The 20,580-nt window shown below is 41.5% G+C and overlaps 1 protein-coding gene across 1 annotated transcript; it reads right to left on the bottom strand.

The window, feature by feature from the left end:
- Positions 1-4,819: 4,819 nt before the first annotated feature.
- Positions 4,820-8,503, bottom strand: LOC120288931. Its single transcript, XM_039303218.1, has 2 exons — positions 7,768-8,503; positions 4,820-7,659 (listed from the first exon to the last, which is right to left on the bottom strand). The coding sequence occupies exons 1-2, from the start codon at positions 8,024-8,026 to the stop codon at positions 7,247-7,249; spliced, it is 672 nt and encodes a 223-aa protein (XP_039159152.1). The 5' UTR covers positions 8,027-8,503; the 3' UTR covers positions 4,820-7,246.
- Positions 8,504-20,580: the final 12,077 nt, after the last annotated feature.

Raw genomic sequence — 20,580 nt, 5'->3', positions numbered from 1 at the left:
CGTGAGAATATCAACCGAAATTGAGGTACAAGGCAAGTTCAAGACTGTCAGTAGTTGTTAAGCAACTGGATTAAGGCACCCAAATAGCAGATTACCGAGAAAAAGACATAAAATTTCAACCTCAACGGTCCTGAAAATTTCCACATTTGAGAGTTCTCCACATCGCTTTCATGAAGATCCTGCCTAATACTGATTCTTCCAATTTTTCCAGTCGCACTGTGAATTCGTGAACAAAAAAGAAAGAAGAAAGAAAATACTAAAATCATATCTAACCTTGATTATCGCTTACATATTCCCACTTGTGAAAGTACCAAATAAGTACTTACTTTTAAAATCTTGTAGACCATTTTGAATATTCACACGAAATATCCTTATGTCCCTATTTACGAAATCATTATTTTCTTTCCAAAGATGAAATTCTCGTTTTAAAAATGCCCATCCTTAAATAATAAATTATCACATCTACCCAAAAAACTCAACTTAACTAAAAGCCAAACCACTCAAACTTTAAACAAGACGCTAAAATGATACTGCAACATGGGCCTTTGGTCTTTTTAATATAGGACTTTGCTTAAAGGTCCGCGAATGATATATGCAAAAATAGAGACACGTAAGTGGTGATTAGGCCAAAATTGATCTATGTTTCAGGTTTAATTAGTTAAGAAAATTGGAGAGAAATAAGCCATTTTGACGTAAGTTCAAGGTTTATGCTCTTTCGAATTTAAATTTTAGTTTCATCTAGAGTTTAATGATTTATATTAGTTCCACTCTCTTGCCATTTGACTCCATAGTGGGATGTTGATCTCAATCGCCTAGGAATTTCTCATGCCATGTCGATTCCGTCTCGATCAATATAGGTACTCACTTATCAAGAAAAAGAATCTCGTTTTTGCAATGAACAAGGAATTCGCATGAATTCCTATTTTAAGTAATATTATTCGGGCAATGAGGCTTCTTTTAAATTGTTCGGATGACGATATATTTTGAACCTTCTAGAAAAAAATAGTTCACAGTGGCAATGGCAACGAGAAGTTAGCGACAGTCGACTATGAGCACGACTGATGCCTGACTACTGGCGGCGAGAATCGACTTTTAAAGACAGACGCTAGCTGGCGACTAGCAGACGACGGCGGCAACAACCAATGATAAAATATGGATTTTTGATGTCTTCGTTGTGGTAGCACTATGGAAATCGAATTGTAGCCTCTCCACGGAAGCAGGATCCGAGAACCACCACGATGGAAAGGTTTTCCGAAGTTTGAAAATTGGAAATTAAAGATCAAAATAAGAGTGTAGTCACTACCGATCAATTTAAAAGAAAGCTAGACTGATTGGACAATTGTACATGTGTGAAACAAACTCGTCATTTTACAAATACAAAAGATCTACGGAAAAAGTAACAAAAAAGTCTTAAATCTATTACATTAATACCAATTTAATTTTAAACTTTTTTAATTGAACTAATGCAGTCCTAAACCTTTTTATATTAATACTAATTCCGTCCAATCGACTAATTTTAGCCAATCGGTATTAATGTAGAACGCTAACATGATAATTTTTAATAATTTTTTTTTTTCGAATTTTTTTATTAATTTTTATTAATTTTTTCCCTTTCTTTTCTCTTTTCTTCCTTGTTGGACTTTCCCCACAATGGTCGCCGAGGGTTGCGGGCCTCGTCCAATGCCACGAGTAAGTGATTTTGTCCACGGTTGCAAGTGAGGCCAACCTCACCCCGACCTCACCTAGTAGCCTCGCCTAGATCTAGGTGAAGCCATCTCACTCGCGGCCCTATGCGAGGGCCACGACCCTCGCCGGCCATTAGCAAGAGCTTCGTGGCTCTTGCACGATGGCCGGCGAGGCTCTAAAGGAAGAAGAGAGACAAGAAAAGAAAAAAAGAAAAAGAAAAATTACTAAAAAATTCGAAAAATATAAAAAAATTATTAAAAAATTGCCACATTAGTATTAGTCGGACAACCGGCATCAACCAAAGCATCCACATCAGCAATGGCCAATCAAAATTAATTGCTTCCATTTTGAGAGCTGAAAATAGTTTCACGAAAGTAACCGTAACTTTTCCAACAAATTTTGAGAAAATCGTGACATACGCAGGATTATTCTAATGTAAGAATTACAGCAATCAGAATAACCGCACAGAGAAATTACGAAATTTTCAAGATTTTTTTTAGTAAAATAACGACTACTTTCATATGTAAACTCCATTTTTATCTCGGCGTAACCACAATGTATTTTATTTTCAAGTTATTACCTCAGCATGATAACCATGATCACATTTATTAAAAGAGTTTCCGCACCTTCATTCCGGATATCGTCGAAATCTCCAACAGAAAATTGAATCAAAGTGAGTATCAAACTGAAAGCCAGAAAATAGAACTCTTCGCGTCAAAATTGTGGACATAGTTAAAATTGCGCAACAGGGATGGGATGACCTGGGCTTAGTAAACTTGGACCAGAGTAACCCTGGGCCGGATGACCCTGGCCCAAGTCACCCTCAAACGGATAACCCCCGGCCTAGTTAATTCAGGGTGGGTAAAGGGGCACAACCTGATTATTTGTTTGGATTAATATCTTGAAAAACCCCAAACTGGTATATGAGTCACAAATTTACCTAAAATATTTTTTTGATCATGAAAAACTCAAAATTGGTACACCTATGACAAATTTACCCTGACTAACCATAAAAAGCCATAAATTGGTACATTTATGACAAATTTACCCCAAACTAATTTATTCGACCGCAAAAAACTCAAAACTGATAAATTTGTGACAAATATACTCTCATCTAAATTGGATTAATATCACAAAAAAATCAGAAAAATTGTAAATTGTGACAAACGGAGTGTAAAATTCCAAATTGGTATATCAATCAACCGTCATGTGTCATTTAACTTAATAATTTGACAATAAAATTTAATAAAAACTAACATAGGGTAAATTTATTACAAGTGTATCAGTTTAGGATAAATTTATCACAGGTATACTAGTTTGGGGTTTTGGTGGGACAAAAAAGAGTTTTAGGTAAATTTGTCACAGATACTAGTTTGGTATTTTTCAGGGTATTAACCCTATTTGTTTTAATTTTTCATGGCATCTTTTTCCTAAAGTCATAACCTTTTGGTCCAACATCAGATTCGCGTCATTCTCATGCTATTGGAAAAATTGTGATTTCTAGTTTTCAAATATATGCTCAAATCAAGTTTTTGATTTCAAGATTTTAAATGAGGATCGGGTTGTTTTTTGATCACTTAAGCAACAAACTTAGATTAGTTGCTAAAGAACCCAAACGAAGTTACGGAAGTTAATAATCACTTATATATTGACCCATTGCTAGCTTGTTTGGAGTTGATTCTTGCTCTGGGAGATCTGGTCCGATTCTTAAGTTTGTCTTAAGACAATGCCAAATTGGGGAAAATTTGGTGCCGTCGAAAAGTTCTCCACAAATTTTATTTAATCACAGTAGCATGGTCGAGTTTTCAACAAAATTCGATCGCGGGACAAAGTCGGTCAAACTTGAAAAGTCTTTAAGGTGTCTATAAGAATCTCGATACCATTTATTGTACGGTAATCGAATTCCGCACCTTTTGAGGAGTTTTCTTTCATGGGGACACCAAATTCACATTTGAATTTTTTTTCCCAAACATGAAAAATGTAGAGTTGGATTCCCACCTCTTGAGCAATATTGGATATTTGATGAAGATCTATGGCATGAACCATTTCATCAAAGCGATATATGTGTGTTAGTATCAAATTTCTGTTCATATGCCAAAGCAAAAAAGATCAAGGATATGCCCAATAAATGGATCAAGTAGTTAATTAAGAAAATTAATACAATTTGTTTCCTATTGGAAAATACTAAAAGCTCAACTCAAAAGAAAAAAATAAAGGAGATTAATCAAAAAGTATTGGACATTATCCATTCCAACATGAAAAGCATAATGTGTATTGGAGTCCCTAAAAAATCCTGGCAAAGTAATTCCAAATTGAAAAAAATATTATGAGAATTCCAGCTAAAACATTTGTATGAGTTTAAAATTGACTATTCTATTAGGAAGTTATGCATTATCTATGTGATATAAATCTCTTTTCTTTATAATTAGACTAATTTCAATTGAAAATACTCCAAGCTAATTCATCGTTAATGGTATTATCCACGTGCATATATTGAGTTTTGAAGTTGTAAATTTCTTCCATGTAATCAATTTGATCTGTTTCCCAAATAAATTCTTTTCCGTCATCTTTTCCTAACTATATTGCGAATTATTCAGGTGCATAGCACAGGTTACAAACCCAGTATAGAAATGTAAGTCGATAAAGTATTTTGTCTAATTGAAGATCACATGAAAAAAGTTCGACTGTGGAGGGGGCAAAGGGGGAACAAAAAGTGGAGAGGAGGCATAAGCCAGATTTTCTGCATCACCAACTGTTATGCAAATAGCAATATAGCTTGACAAGATATCAAAGTTTAATTAGTGCTCTTTATTATTGTAATATTTTGGTGTATATTGTGATTGAGAACTGTATTACTTGATTAGGAGTCTAATATCATGATAGCATGTCGTGTGATAAAGAAAGTATACAAAAAGACTTCAAAAACTTCTTCGATTACGTGTCCACTTTCTATCAAAAACTGGAACGGGCAGGCTGTGTCCTCTCTTTACCAGGTGACTAGAGCAGAAGAATCAGATGAGATGGCCAGGAGGTTCTGCTGTCGACCACATTTTGGAAAATGAGTAAAAGATCAAAAAGAAAAACCACACCGAGGATGATGATCAGCTGTATAATCTTTGATTATCAAGCCATGGAAACAAGAAGCTAGAATGATAACCAGTTCAGATTATTTCATCCAATAACAATGGCAAAAACATCGACATGAGAATGCCAAAGGAATGTATCCATCTGTATCAACAGAGAAATCAGAATAGAAATATGGATGGACTAACTTCAACACAGAGAGAGAGAGAGAGAGAGAGAGAGAGAGAGAGAGAGAGAGAGGAGTAAAAAAGGGTGAAAGAACCCAAGTCTAGAAAGCTTATTACCAGAAACAAAATAAATGGACAAAGCTGCACATTGAGCTCACCATCATCTGATCTGTGCTTGCCTCTGTTGCACCGATTCATCATCTGAACACAACACTAGCAGCAATATCAAACTTTGTTTCTTTTTTCCAAACAGTACTGAGAGGCTAAAGATCAACCATGTTAGTTACGTCTGCAAGCCTTTGCTGTGTGGCTGCGTTTGTCGGCATTTCTGCACTGGCTTAAGGATTCTTCACGTAATGAGCCCTCTTGTGACCGCCCAAAGCTTGGCCCGATGAGAAATCCTTGTGGCATATTGAGCATATGTGCCTTTTCACCTTCTCTGAGTAGTGCTTGATGCTCTTGGGTTCCGCACATCCACGATTTCCTTCAATCCCCCAAGAAGCATCGATTGTAGCATCCTGTTTGTAGCTCTCAGTGTCCTTGCTTTTATACTTATTTTGCTCACCCAATTCACTGAAAACTGGGGATTCCTCAGCGCAGACATTATCTCGGCGTGAATTTAACCCTGGTTCAATCCATAGTTCTGCTTTAGCTCTCGAATCAGAACCCGCAATTCGCATCATGTCACGATCCATCATCGGCACCTCATGCATTGGCTGTTCGTCTGCTCTGGCTGCTTCAGGCTTTTTGTGCTCAACTTCCCAAGCCCCACCAAGCATCCTGGCAGGAACCTCCAATTCGACCCCTTCCTGCTTCATTCTCGTATAGCCTCTTGAGTGGCGTTCATTGTACTCGGATGCTTCAGTTATCCTCAGTTTTTCCATGTCAATGAAATCCAGGGCCAAGCTCTTCTGGAAATGTTCGACGCGCAAACCTGAAGAATTGAAGCCCGCCTCACCTTGGGACATGATCTTTAACTCAACTGCTGCTTCGTTTGCCGGGTCTTGCTCAGCCTCGCTACTGAGCGAAAACCCATTTGGTACAGAAAACAGAACTCCCCCAGTTCTTTCATCGACATCGCAGCTGACTCGCGGTGTCCTCTTCCTCCTGGTCATGTGCATTGCCTTGTCGTAAAATAAAACGCTACGCAGGAGATGACCTTTGGTCTTACTCAAGCCCACATAGCGATCTTCACTGGAGAGACTCAAATTCAATCTCTCCTTGTCGTGGATTGGCCTCGCACAATCCCGGCAAGATTTCATCGACCCGGATGGTCCACGCACCTGTCGCCGCGCTCGTCGTCCTTCCTCAAGTGAATTTTCATGTGGTCAAACAGAGCTGTCGTCGACCTGAATCGCTTGTGGCAGACCGAGCACGGATTTTCTTGGGCATTTTCCATCAGCCCCAAGAATTTCCACGATTTCTTGGGGTTTTCTCGGAGACAATACTCAACACGTCTCGCTCTGTTACCGATCGCCAATGATGGCTCTCTCCGCAGTATATTCTTGGCCATGTGACAACTCATGTATGCTCCCAACACTCGTCCGCTCGAGAAGATCTTGTCGCAGACCTTGCCAGTATACTGTTTCACGGGATTCTCTCCGGCAGGAGGGGATCTTGGAGATAAGGGGCTAGGAGAGAGCAGGTCTTTGTCGTCCGAGCTGCGGAGAAGGCTCGGTGAGTCGCCCAAATCCTCTCCAGAGGTGGCTGGGGCTACAGGGGTACCAGCTGGGTTGGCCCTATCCACCACAGGGATGGAGCGGATCTGTCCATCTTCGCTGGGCGGTACTGGTATGGAAAGAGCAAGATCCTTAACCACAAGAGGCTTATTCTTCTTCCCCTTTACTTGCTTCCACCCTGGTTCAGACCCTAGAGGAAGCACTGCACCCGCTGGAGCAGGGAGGGGTGCCACTTCAGGAGTAGCAGGTCTGTCACCGATCTGGAACAGCTTCCGTCCAGCATCAGGGCAACCAGGAGCCCCAGCCGCTTCAGAAACAGGAGAAGGGCCGTGGTCCTGAGCAGCAGGAGCGTCATTGGGTAGAGCAGCAGGGGCTTCCTGAGCAGCAGGGCCCTGGACCTGAGCTGCAGCAGCCGCTTCCGAAGCAGGAGGATCAGTCGCAGGAGCTGGGCACGAATGGCCAAATATGCCACATTTTTGGCATGACACCGGCCTCCATTCAAACTCGATGGCCACCGTACGAGAGACGCCATTAAGGACCACCTCAACTGAACTACACGGAGACAGATTGCAGAAATCTCCACACACACCCGAGCAAAGGAGATCATGTTCATTTGTTCAGTCCGTTGATCTACATAGAGAGGTTTCCCCACCGTGCTAGCAATTGCGCTAATTGCTGGGGAGACCAGAGCTCACAGGGGAGATTCTTCAACCTTATCCACACAGGAACGGTGGAGTGGTTGTCCTTCTTCAAGTCCATCAAAGGTTTCCATTGTTGAAGAACAAGGGGAACCCTGGCAACTGTGATCAGCCCACCCTCTAATATCTTCCTTCGAAAATCAGCATCCGGGATGTGAAGAAAATAGAACCCCTGGCCATTTGCCATCACGCCAGCTAACTTTGGTCCCCAAGCCTGAGTAAGGGCAGCCTCCGTGAGTTTAAACGGAAGTTTTTTCCCCACAAAATACCCAACCAAGCATTGGGACCACTTGGGATCAGCAGCCTCTAAAACTTTCTCCGGCAAGTTGACAACTGCCTTGTTGTCTACAAAAGTTGGGGGGATAAACGTTAAGTCATAACCTTTAGTTGCAGCTCTCGCAACATTGGCCCAAGACCGGGCAGGCTGGTTTCCTAAGCTCCCAGGCTCCTGACCTCTAGGTTGAGTCCTTTTGGAAGAAGACCTGCCTCTGCTACGACCACGAGGAACACCCAGGCCTTGGGGGCCTTTGCTAGCAAGTCGTTGGACTTCCGCCCGAGCAACGGGCGCTGAATCGAGAGGGGCAGAACATCCCACAACAACAGAAGGCGAGGGATTTTGGGGCACAGCTGAAGGAGAACTTCCACTCACCTCAGCCACACCTAAATGGGCCTTACCCAGATGACCTACCCCTTCAACAGAAGTAAATGCCATAAAAGCAGCAAAAGTTTCTAAATCCCGCGAAACCCTAGCACCGTGAATCCAAAGCCGAGAAAGTAGGACGTACCAGGCCAGAAGCTTCGGTGAGGAACGAGAGGGAAGCTAGACCAAGCAATCCTCCAAAAATTAGCTGAAACGGACGGCTAGAGGCGGAGCAGCGGCGCGAAGAGAAAGCAACGTAGCTACAGTGACCGATCCCCCCCCTTTGAGAGCACTTGTGAACGTAAATCGAGGGAGAACAGATGGGCCAAAGCTCCCGGGATTCTCTCCGATAATCACCAAATCACGAAAAAAGCAGAAAAAACAGAGCGAAATCGAAGAGAGAGAACGCAAACGGTTGGTCGAAACTCAGAAAGGTCGAGACTTTCTCCCTCACCGAGAGAGAGAGAGAGAGAGAGAAGGGCAGAGAGGAAGCAGAGGTATTAGAAAGCAGACGAGGAAGAAGCAGGGGTTTTTGAATGCGCAGATACGTGCGTGAGTGGGGCTTCTTCTATATGACGAAGGATTCGTTGTTCGTTGCGCTCGCGCGCTCTCTCAAACGGGTATGTATTGCCATGTTTGGCAGCTGGAATAGCCTACGCCTGAACTTGGAAGCAAAAAAGAAAGGAAAAAAAAAGAAAAAAAAGCTCTTCATATTCCAACATAATAATTTTCCTCTTTTTTCTAATCCTTTGTTCACCTTGATATTTGGGATTCTACGAGAAAAAAAATTATACAAATAATTTTAAGGATCACGAAATTTTATTAGGATTTATCCTTCAAAAAACCAAGAGTACTAACAAGTATGCTTCTCTTAGCAACATCAATTAATCAATGATGAACTTCATGCGATTTAGAAAAAGTGCGTGTCTCGGATAGGAGAAAACGAATTTTGAGAAGGTTTTGGTGGCCTATTTAATAAGGAAATATTTTCATTTTCTATGTATTGTTTACATCTTATCCGAGATAGAAAGGTGCATGGAAAACAACAAATATTCTTTATTCAACTGCTTAATGGTAAAATCCTTTTGAGAATATAGTAAGTGATCAGGAGAATTTGCTATTTCGAGACTCCATTTTGTATTGGGTATAAGTATGAGTATGTATATAATCACCTAGTCGTAAATGGTGGATACTAGACACTGCGTGTTGCGGCAATGTAATAATAGGACGAGTCTAGCCAAAATTTTCTTTCCTATTGGGCGTTTGAGCACCAAATCTGACAAAAGTTTACCAAGTATGATTGTTTGAGAACATGAACAAAGCAACTAAGAAGGATAAGGCTAAACAAATTCGACAACTCATTTTCCAAGTTACCAAAAAAAAAAAAAAACACAACAAAATTAGGATGCTCTATATGTCAGTCATTCGATTACGGATTTTTGAGAAAAAAATATAGATTAATTTTCAATTAGGTGTTTGAGCATGCACAAAGCATCGTAATGACAAGACCATTTGATGCATGGATGTAAATCTACATCGATCGTTTCTATCATAATTGTTAATTATATGAGCCCCGTATATGAATGCCACATGATTAATGGCCTGGGTTCAAGTACGGGTATCTCCAAGGATACAGGAATCATAAGAAGTTTGTGGCACTCAATTCGAAAAAAGAGATGGGAAGGACTTAATATTCACATACATCTATTTAACATTTGAATCTATTAAAAGTTTATGCTTCATAATAAATGGTTCAATTTATTCAACCCTTTTACAGTACTTTTAAAATAATGTTAGAAAGGCCCCTTGACGGAGTACTAGGTGACAAATTAAGCTCCACGTCATTATTTACTTTTCTAATAAATGGTTTATAAACTATGACATTGTGAAATATTTTTTTCATTGCCCGGTGAAATTGAAACTCAAGACCCCTTTTCGGGGTCAGATTTTTCTTTTCCCTTTTAATTTCTACTCGTGACTTTTCCTTCAAAATTTGAAAAAAGATAAAAAAAAAGTCATTTTCAATTTAAAAAAAACATTATATGCCCAAATCTTTTGAAATGTCTCAAGTGCTTTGTGTTAAATAAAAATTAAAGTCTGAGCTCCATAAAACTTAGAAATCAAATAATATATGATAAGAGTCATAAGTCACCCTAAACAGCAAAACTAATCAACCCTAGAATGAAGGTCAAGTGTGCTGATGAGATTAGATGGGAAGATCAAGAAGAGAAATCGCTTCCATTGTTAATAAGTCCGGAACCATTTGCAATGCGTTACTTTTGCTTTGTTCATATTCAATGAAAAGTGTTGGTGCAACTTAACATACGAATTGGTATTTGAAGTCGATTTCCCGCTTACACGATAGCCATTATCCTTAATAGAGTTTGACCCAACAACAGTTCACCACTTATAAAATGTATATATAAATATATATATATATATATATAGAAAACAAGGTAGTTAATTGTTCTAGAACACCAAAAGAGTATTTCTTAGAGTTGCTAATCAATCATAAACATATTGACCGGACAAAAAATGCAATGAAAATATTCTAGGAAAACAGCAACAGACGAAGGGGTAGTACTATTGAATACGAGGTAGAATGAAAGAGAATCCGCTGACTTCACCATGGGGACCGATTACGCTGACTACTCCGGGGAAGTAGGAGAACAATCGAAATCATCAAAAGAACGAACAAGGGATAAAAACGGCTGCCTTAGAGATAGGGTCCTTGGCCGGCGTCAAACGCCAATATTGGGCGCAGCTCCGTTATTCGATCTCGCGCAACTCGTCGAGCATACCTGCCTGTTCAACTTTCCGAGTCGTCGTTGATGCTCTTGAGTTCTGTGCAGCCACGACTCCCTTTAATCCCCTGAGAAGCATCGACTGGAGCCTCCTGTTTGTAGCTCTCGGTGTTGTTTTTCTCAACCGGTTCACCAAGAACTTGGGATTCCTCAGTGCAGACCTTATCTTTGTACGAATTTAGCCCCAGTTCGATCCATAGTTCTGCCCTTTCTCTCGACCCAGAACCTCCCATCACGTTACCATCCATTATCGCCGCCTCATACATCGCGTCTTTGCCTGACCTGGCTACTTTAGGGTTCTTAGCCCAACTTCCCTAGCCCCACAAAGTATGCCGGCGGGAACCTCCATTTCGACCCCTTCCCGCTCCATTCTCAAATAGCCACTTGAATGGCTTTCATTGCTCTCGGATGTTTCGGTTACCCCCTTTCTCTTTCTCCACGTCAAAGAAATTCGGAGTCAAGCCCTTCCCGAAAGGTTTGACGCTCAAACCTGGAGAATTAAAGTCCGTCTCACCTTGGGACAGCATCATCAAAGAAATTGCTCCTACGGTTTCCGGGTCTTGTTCGGCCTTGCTACTGTACGAAAACCCCTTTGGTGCCGAAAACAGAATTCCTTTTTTCATCGACATCATACTCGATTCGCGGTGTTCTCTTTCTCCTGGTCACGCGCATTGTCTCGTCGTCAGATAAAACGATGAGCAGGAGATCACTCTTGGTCTTGCTCGAGCCCACAAAGTGATCTTCATTCAAGAGACTCAAATTCAATCTCTCCCTGTCATGAATTGGCCTTGTGTGATCCTGGCAAAATTTCATTGACCTGGACCCTTTGCCGCGGTCTTCGCACCGGTCACCGCTCTCGTCATCCTTTCCCGAGTGAATCTTCATGTGGGAAAAAAGTGCCCTCATCGACCTGAACCGCTTGTCACAGACTGGGCACGGCTTTTCCTGGGCACTTTCCTTCAGCTTTGAGAATTTCCACGTCTTTTTGGGGTTTTCTCGGAGACAATACCCAAGATGTCGCTCATCTGGCGAGCTGTTATCGATCACCAACGGCAGCTCTCTCTCCGGTAGATTCATGGCCATGTGACACCTCATGTGACCTCCCAACATTGGTCCGCTAGAATAGATCCTATCGCAGAGCCTGCACGGATATACTCTCTTCAGATTCTCTCCGGTCGCCATCCAATCACGAAAACCGCAAAGAAAAAAAAAAAAACAGAATGATATCGAAGAGAGAAAATGCTAACAGTTTGTTGAAACTCTGAAAGGTCGAGACTCTTTCTCACTAGAGAACGAGCGAACGCGCGAGAGAGAAGGCTACAGAGGAAGAAGAGGAATCATAAAGCTCACGAAGGAGTAGGGGCTTTGAACATCTCTCTCTGGAGTTTTTAAATGTGCAAATACGAGTGAGAATGAGTGAATTTGTATATGATGACTGATTTGTTGGTTGTCATTCCTTTGTTGTTGCTCGCTCTTAATGCCCTGTTTGGCAGCTGAAATAGCCTCAATCCAACATATCTTTTTCTTTGGATACTAGATGTGTCAAAAGTTGTATACGGTGCTCATTTTAGTGTCAAAAGTTTTTGTCAGCTCATTTAAGTGTCTAATTGGAAGATCACTTAATTGCCTCAGGTGATAACTGGCTAGAGAAATTACGTGGTTTTACTAATGTGATAGAAAGCGAAGGGAACGAAGGTTTTGGTCGAGGAGATTATTTTCTCGTGAGCAAAGACTTTCCTAGTTACATCGAATGTCAAGAAGAAGTCGACGAGGCATATTGAGACGAAAAGGTGATCATTGCACAAAACCATGTCGATGTACCTGTCTTTGGAGTGCATTATGCAAATGATCTCTATGCTTAATTACGACTTATTCGCTTGTCTTGCAGAGATGGACGAGGATGTCGATTCTGAATACCGCAGGATCACACAAGTTCAGCAGCGATAGAATGATCCATGAGTATGAAGGCTTTATTAGTATTGGGCTTAAGGCCCGTCTGCCCAAGTTGGGCCTAGGAAGCCCGACCCACGGGAATAAGGCCCGTGGAAGGAGAGAGGTATAAAAGGGAGGAGAGAGAGAAAAACACACCGTTTTGTTTTAGAAAAAAGCGTACGTTTTTTCTCTCAACGAACACTCCCTCTCTCTCTCGTTTTTCTTCAAAGAAAAAAGGAAAACAGTGAAGCGCGTAGGCCAATTTGCTTCACCGGATTGAACAGAATCAAGTTTCTCTTCCTCTAACGGCGTCGGTGTCTAATCTGTGGCTAAAAGGTACGCTCAAATCCGTGGTGTGCTTTAGGATCGGTGATACGTGTTGTTTTTCCCGGGCTCGTCTTCCGCATTGATTTAGGGGTTCGATTTAGTGTCGAATCCAGTTTTTTGGGGATCAGTCATTCTCAACATTGGTATCAGAGCCCTAGTTCACGTTTTCCCGACTTGTTTGACGTTTTTTGATTGATTTTTCGCAAAAGCAATTCGGCCGTACGGATCGGGGTGAGAAATCCCGACACCCGAGCGCTGTTCGGCCATTTTTCCATGTTTTCGTAAGTCAAAATCGAATTCTAATAGCATAAGAAGAAATGCGACGTCGAGACGAGTCCGGAGACAGGTCGTGCGCCGCCGGGCGACGCCGAACGCGCCCGGAAGCGCTGGCTCGCCCAGTGCGTGCGGCACACGCGCCGGTCGGCGAACCGGTGCGTGCGCACCGCCGGCCGGCGAACCGGCACGCGCCCGGTCCGCGGACCGCCGCGTCATCATGACGTCACCCAACGGTCAATAATCGCTGGGGTGACGTCATCGATGATGTCAGCACGACGACGTTTTCGCCGGGGCGGCCACCGGCCAGCAACCCGACCCGACCCGACCGTGGAGACCCAGCACGTGCGTGGCGCGTGCCGGCTGACGTCTGTGTGACGTCAGCCTCGCGCGCGCGCGGCACGTGCCGTCGGTTCGCCCGAGCCGGCCCCCTCCGGCCCGACCGGTCCGACTGGTCTGTCTGGTCCGACCGGTCCGACGATCGTTGACCGTTGATCACCGTTGACTGTTGACGACCGTTGACCGTTGACCCGAAAAAAAAAAAAAAAAAGAAAAAAAAGAGGGAAAGAATGTGTTTCTTTTTCAATTAAGTCTATGTGGATTATTTGTGATCCCTTATTTATTCTGCATTTGTTGCAGGAACATTTCTGCATTTGTTGCGGGGAAAAAATGCCTCCCCTCAGGTTGCGCACACCTATTCGCGCAATTACCGATGAACGAAGGAAAGGCTGTCTAAGTTGATAGCCGAGGCGACCGATCATCGATGGGAGAGAGGTGACTTAATTGATTACGTCCTTGAAGTCAACGGGAAGATACAAAAGGTCATATGGAATGGTCGTCCTATGTCACAGTCAGAGATGGTGCGATTTTTCATAAACACTCTTCCACCTGAATGGCCAGATGTGGTGAATCGCATATGGGATGTCAACGGAGCTGCTTCCTATAAGAAAATTATGAAGGATTTTGTAAATGAATATTACTGTATTGTTTCAAGGGAAAAGATCAAGAAATTGAACAAAAGAGGATCTTTCCCAATTCGTGTGCTGACTTGGTGTTAGTTGTATTGGCTGATATATGTTAAGTGTGATTTGTGGACATATTATGTAATGATTACTACCTTATTGTGTTAATTGAAAGCATTATTGTTTTATTGGATGTCTATTATATATTGATTTCTGTTATTGCTGGTTGCTGTGGGTAATTAGCTGTGGGTAGTTTTAGAAGTTTTTGTAGCTTCATAGAATTGATTTTGCATAAGACAATTATATTGATGATAGTTTTAAGTTAGGATTTTGGAGGATGATTGGAAACATAGTGACCTTTTGATTCTGAAGCCTTACTTGAAATTATTCATTAATATGATGGGTCTATGTAAATAGGGATACATAAATGATAGGCATTAATAATTCGTGCATATTTGTCTGATTTGTTCAGATCAATGGCTTCAGCCACAAAGAGCATAGTTCTTTGAGCTGAACAAAGGTGAAAAGCTCAATGGTGACAACTATGAAATTTGGCAAATGAAAATCCAGTATGTGCTGGAAGAGCAAGAAGCACTTGAGGCTCTTAACCCGACCATGGTAGAACTGAAGAGGGAACCCACAGCACACAAAGAGACAAAGAAGCTTTTTTCTGCGTGGAAAAGAAAGAACTCTCTAGCTCGCATCACGTTGCTGAGCAGCATGGAAAATGACGTCATGCGAGAGTTTCGGCGTTTTGACAATGCCAAGGAAATGTGGGAGGCATTGGCAGCTAGATTTGGTCATACTTTGGTGACTAGGCGAGGCAGCTCACTATCAGGTTTGACTCTTATAAGAAGCCTCATGGTCAGACCATGAAGCAACATCTTAGAAAGATGTCAAACATGATAACTAAGCTGAAAGATGCTGGCCATGTCCTCACAAATGAGCAGCAGGTGCAAGCAGTGATTCGTTCCTTGCCTCAGAGTTGGGAGCACATGAAGGTGCACCTGACTCACAATGAAAATATCAAAACCTTTGAGGATGCAATGCGTCATCTTGAGCTGGAAGAGGACCGTTTGTTGGCGGCTAAGCCGGATGCTGAACTCTATCATGCAAGTTCTAGCTCAAATGGAGCTTCGAGCTCCAAGCGCAAGCGCCCTAACTGGTTTGATAAGGGGAAAGGCAAGGAAGAAGCAGGTCCTTCAGGGAAGAAACCCAAGTTTAACCAACATGAAAGAGGGAAGCGTCCCCGCATGAAAAAGCTTGCAAGGGTGAAATGCTACAATTGTGACAAGAAGGGTCACTATGCTCGCGACTGTCGTGAGCCAAAGAAGGTATGCACCCTTGTACTTTTCAGAACTTTACTTTTGTGTCGAGTTCTATGTTCTTAAGCGAGTCTAATCCTTTGTGGACTGTGGATTCGGGAGCAACGGACCATGTAGCGAAGGATAGAGGATCCTTCGTGGAATTTCGACGAGTACCAACCGGAACTAAGTGGATCTATGTGGGAAACAACTCCGAGCTGAAGTGAAAGGAATTGGCACATGCCAACTGAATATGCGTGGTGGACGCACTTTGTTCCTTCATGATGTCTTTGTATGCTCCGGAGATTCGTCAGAATTTAGTGTCTATTTTAGTGTTGGTTAGACTAGGTTTTAATATGAACTTCTGTAATAGAGGTGTGAATTTGTTTTTGGATACAAATTACTATGGTTATTTTCTGGATGGTTTTATTGTATTAGATATTGATTATGTTAATGCTAATGTTTGTTATTCCCTTCTCACGTCTCCCAATAAATATGATAATGATGTGAATGTGTGGCATGCTAGACTTGGTCACATTGGCCAATAGCGTATGAATAGACTAGCCAAAGAGGGCTTGTTGGGCAATATTGAAAAAATCGATTTGTCCATATGTAAGCATTGCCTAGAAGGGAAAACGACAAGGAAACCATTTGGAAAAGGGAAAAGAGCTGAATTTCCTCTGCATTTAATCCATTATGATGTCTGTGGTCCAATGAATGTGAAAGGAAGGCATGGGGCTGTTTATTTCATCACTTTTATTGATGATTATACTCGATTCGGATATGTCTATTTGATTTCTCATAAATCTGAAGCAATAAGTTGTTTTAAAAGGTTTATGAACTTGGTAGAGAATCAATTAGACAAGAAAATAAAATAATTGAGATCCGATCGAGGTCGAGAATATTTATTTGATGAGTTCAGAAAATTATGTGATGAAAAAGGAATAGAGAGACAGTTGTCTATTCCATATACTCCTCAACAAAATGGTGTTGTGGAGAGAAGAAACAGAACCCTACTGGAAATGGTTAGGTCTATGATGGCGCATGCTAACTTACCTATTACCTTTTGGAGTGATGCGTTGTTAATTGCTGCCTATATACTTAACCGTGTGCCTTCCAAATCAGTTACTTCCACTCCATATGAGTTATGGACGGGTAGAAAACCGGACTTAAGTTCTCTTAAGCCATGGGGTTGTGCCGCCTATACACATGAGTCCTCTCACAAATTTGGGAAATTGGGTCCCTAGAGGAAAGAAGAGTATTTTCATAAGGTACTCGAACACTCGAAAGGATATGTGTTCATAGGTGAGCAGGAAAGTGGGAGTATAACGAGTTTGAATCACGAGATGTCACATTCTTAGAGGATGAATTTCCTAAGAAGGGCGAAATAGGGAAGATTGTTCTCTATTTGAGACCTTGGATCAGGATAATGATGTTAGTGGAGTTCGTCCAAGTGGGAGTAATATGAGAAGTGCTGAATTGAATTCAACTCATTCTCAATTGCAACCACATGATGAGACGACATCATCATTACCTAATCCAAGTGGGAGCATGATGGGGGATGATGTGCAAAGTGTACAATCTCCCATACGGCGAACAAGTCGCCAAAGTATTCCCCGTCGACGTTTTGACATTGAAGGGAAACTTTTATGGTTGCTCCACAAGATGAGGATGAGCCAAGAAATATAAATGAGGCTCTGAATTGCCCTAGTGAGGAAAAATGGATTAATGCAATGGAAGAGGAAATTGAGTCGATGAAATCAAACCAAGTCTGGGAACTGGTTGATCTGCCAAAAGGATGCAGAGCTATTGGGAACAAATGGGTTCTCAAAATAAAGCGAAAGACTGATGGCTCGATTGAAAGGCATAAGGCTCGCCTTGTGGCGAAGGAGTATAATCAACAGGAAGAAATTGATTATGAAGATACGTTTTCTCCCTGTAGTGAGATTTACCTCGATTCGCATTATTCGGCAATAGTGGCTAGTCTGGATCTTGAGTTACATCAAATGGATGTAAAGACTGGTTTCCTCAATGGAGAATTAGAGGAAGAAATATATATGGAACAACTGCTGGTTTCATAGTGAAAGGCCAAGAAGAAAAAGTATGTCGACTTTTGAGGTCGATATATGGTCTTAAGCAATCATCAAGACAATGGTATATACGTTTTCATAATGCCATGATGGCATATGATTTTACAATGATTGATGAGGATCATTGTGTATATATCAAAAGATCCAAGGATCAATTTGTGATCATATCATTATATGTTGATGATATACTAATTGCCGGAAGCAATATGGAGTTTGTTAAGACTGTCAAGAGTTGGTTGTCTTCCAACTTTGAGATGAAGGACATGGGTGAGGCTGCATACATTCTTGGAGTTAAGATTTCAAGAGATCGTTCGAAGAGATCATTGTCTCTTTCGCAAGAAACCTATATAAATAAGGTTCTTGAATGATTTCGTATGCAAGATTGTAAACCTATAGACACTCCTATTGCAAAAGGTGAAGGATTGAGCCATAGACTGTGTCCAAGGACTCCACAAGAGAAGGAACAAATGAAACATGTTCCTTATCCAAGTGCTGTTGGGAGCTTGATGTACGCTATGATGTGTACAAGACCCGACATATGTTTTGCAGTTGGAATGGTGAGCAGATACCAATCCAATCCAGGTCTAGCACATTGGAAGGCCGTTAAGAGAGTACTGAGGTATCTGAAGGGAACTGCTGATTACAAGTTGAATTACCAAGGAAAGGATCTGCGACTTGAAGGCTATTCAGATGCTGATTGGGGAGGAGATTTAGATGAAAGAAAATCTACCTCGGGATTTGCTTTCTTGCGAGCAATGGCGCCATATCATGGAGTAGTAAGAAGCAAACCTGCATAGCCTTATCCACGATGGAAGCTGAGTTCGTGGCATTATCAGCAGCAGTACAAGAAGCAGTTTGGCTTAAGAGATTCTTGGATCATTTAGGTGTTATTGAGAAAGCTGCAAATCAATTATTGGTTAACTGTGATAGCCAAGCAGCTATAGCATATACCAAAGATCCAAAGTATCATGGCAAGACCAAACATATAGATACAAAGTATAACTTTGTAAAAGATATGGTTGCACGAAAGGATGTGAACTTACGGTATATATCTACGCATAGAATGGTAGTAGATCCTATGACAAAGCCAATACCTAGAGATGTGTTTTGTGGTCATGTAAAATCTCTAGGATTGCGTAGAGTCCGATGTCTTTGGATTGTAATTTCCCTAAGTTGTTCACATTTATGAACTAGTGTTGTTTCATTATTAATGCTTATGAATCTTTGTTTGATCTTTATGCATCTTAATGCTCAGTGCATTACTTTATGTTGAGAAAGTATGTCGGATAGATAAAAGATTAGCCCACTCACACGGGTAATCGCCTCTATTTACTGTGTGATAAATAGAGATGAGACTGTTTTTAAGCTTATTATCTAGGTGATAATCGAGAGCTCAAGCTTAAAATACGAATGTCGCCTTAAGCGAGTGTTAAGATGAGGACATAATACTTACTATGTCCAAAAGTAAAATACCTCACATGTTTTACTTTATCTGTCTAAGATGCCAGATGTGAGTTCTGATGAATTTTGTAAATGAGTAGATACGTGAACTCAAGTTAGACATTCAGTATGTCTGAACTATCATCTATACGGTATTGAAAGGTGTAGACATACGCTCCATGGGAAATGAGTTAATATCATAATACGTATTTCATACTACGTATGCATGAGCCGACCAAGAAAGAGTGGCAAAAAGTTTAATCTCAACTTTTATGACGTGTGAGACTTTTGAGGAAAAGAGTTCCTCAATTTTAGTGCCCTCATGACTTTTACTTATTCTCAAGGTTTCTATTTAGTGTTTGCTTTCTTAGGATGTTGCCAATGGTCATGAGTTGATTTGATCTAATGGGACAATTCTAGAAAAGCAAGCTGAACTGAAATTGAGAGTTTGAAGGAAAGAGGAAGATCGATTTTGGAGAATCACATTGTAGTTTTTGTATTCGCTGGTCGACCAATTATGATTATCTTTGTGATAACTGTAATTGTGAATACAATATATATATCATGTTTAAAAGAGATCAAGAGAGATATAACATGTGATCGATCGATCTAGGGTACTGCATACTAAATCTACTCAGAGTGTGACGCCTATTATGAGCTGCTATATATTCCTAACAGGTATAGCAACGAGCTCTCAAAGTATGCCGGTCGCACGGATTATTCACCGGTATGAATGTTGAAAAGAGGTAAAGAGAATCCTGTTTGGCCCACCATGTGCGAGTGGGAGATGAAGGCTTTATTAGTATTGGGCTTAAGGCCCGTCCGCCCAAGTTGGGCCCAGGAAGCCCGACCCACGGGAATAAGGCCTGTGGAAGGAGAGAGGTATAAAAGGGAGGAGAGAGAGAGAAAAACACACCGTTTTGTTTTAGAAAAAAACGTACGTTTTTTTTTCTCTCAACGAACACTCCCTCTCTCTCTCGTTTTTCTTCAAAGCAAAAAGGAAAACAGTGAAGCGCGTAGGCCAATTTGCTTCACCGGATCGAACAGAATCAAGTTTCTCTTCCTCTAACGGCGTCGGTGTCTAATCTGTGGCTAAAAGGTACGCTCGAATCCGTGGTGTGCTTTAGGATCGGTGATACGTGTTGTTTTTCCCGGGCTCGTCTTCCGCATTGATTTAGGGGTTCGATTTAGTGTCGAATCCGGTTTTTCGGGGATCAGTAATTCTCAACAGAGTATGCCAGGGACATATGGAACATTGCACCGGTTGGAGTACCATGAAGAGTTTACGCAGTCATCCACAAGAACTGAGGACTTACCTTGTGATCGCCTTAGCTTCTGGCCATTGTGGTCGAGTATTAGGGCGAACACAGTGAATTAGGCAGACCAAATTCTGTGTAACACTCAATTATAGTGGCTATTAGTTTGTATCTACAGTATCACCACCCCAACCCACTGAACAATACGAGTGAATGCTCCAAAGTTGAATGGCAATTA

Source organism: Eucalyptus grandis, chromosome 10 (genome assembly GCF_016545825.1).
Source record: "Eucalyptus grandis isolate ANBG69807.140 chromosome 10, ASM1654582v1, whole genome shotgun sequence".
NCBI classification, from domain to species: Eukaryota; Viridiplantae; Streptophyta; class Magnoliopsida; order Myrtales; family Myrtaceae; genus Eucalyptus; species Eucalyptus grandis.
This window is presented reverse-complemented; position numbering and strand designations above follow the sequence as displayed.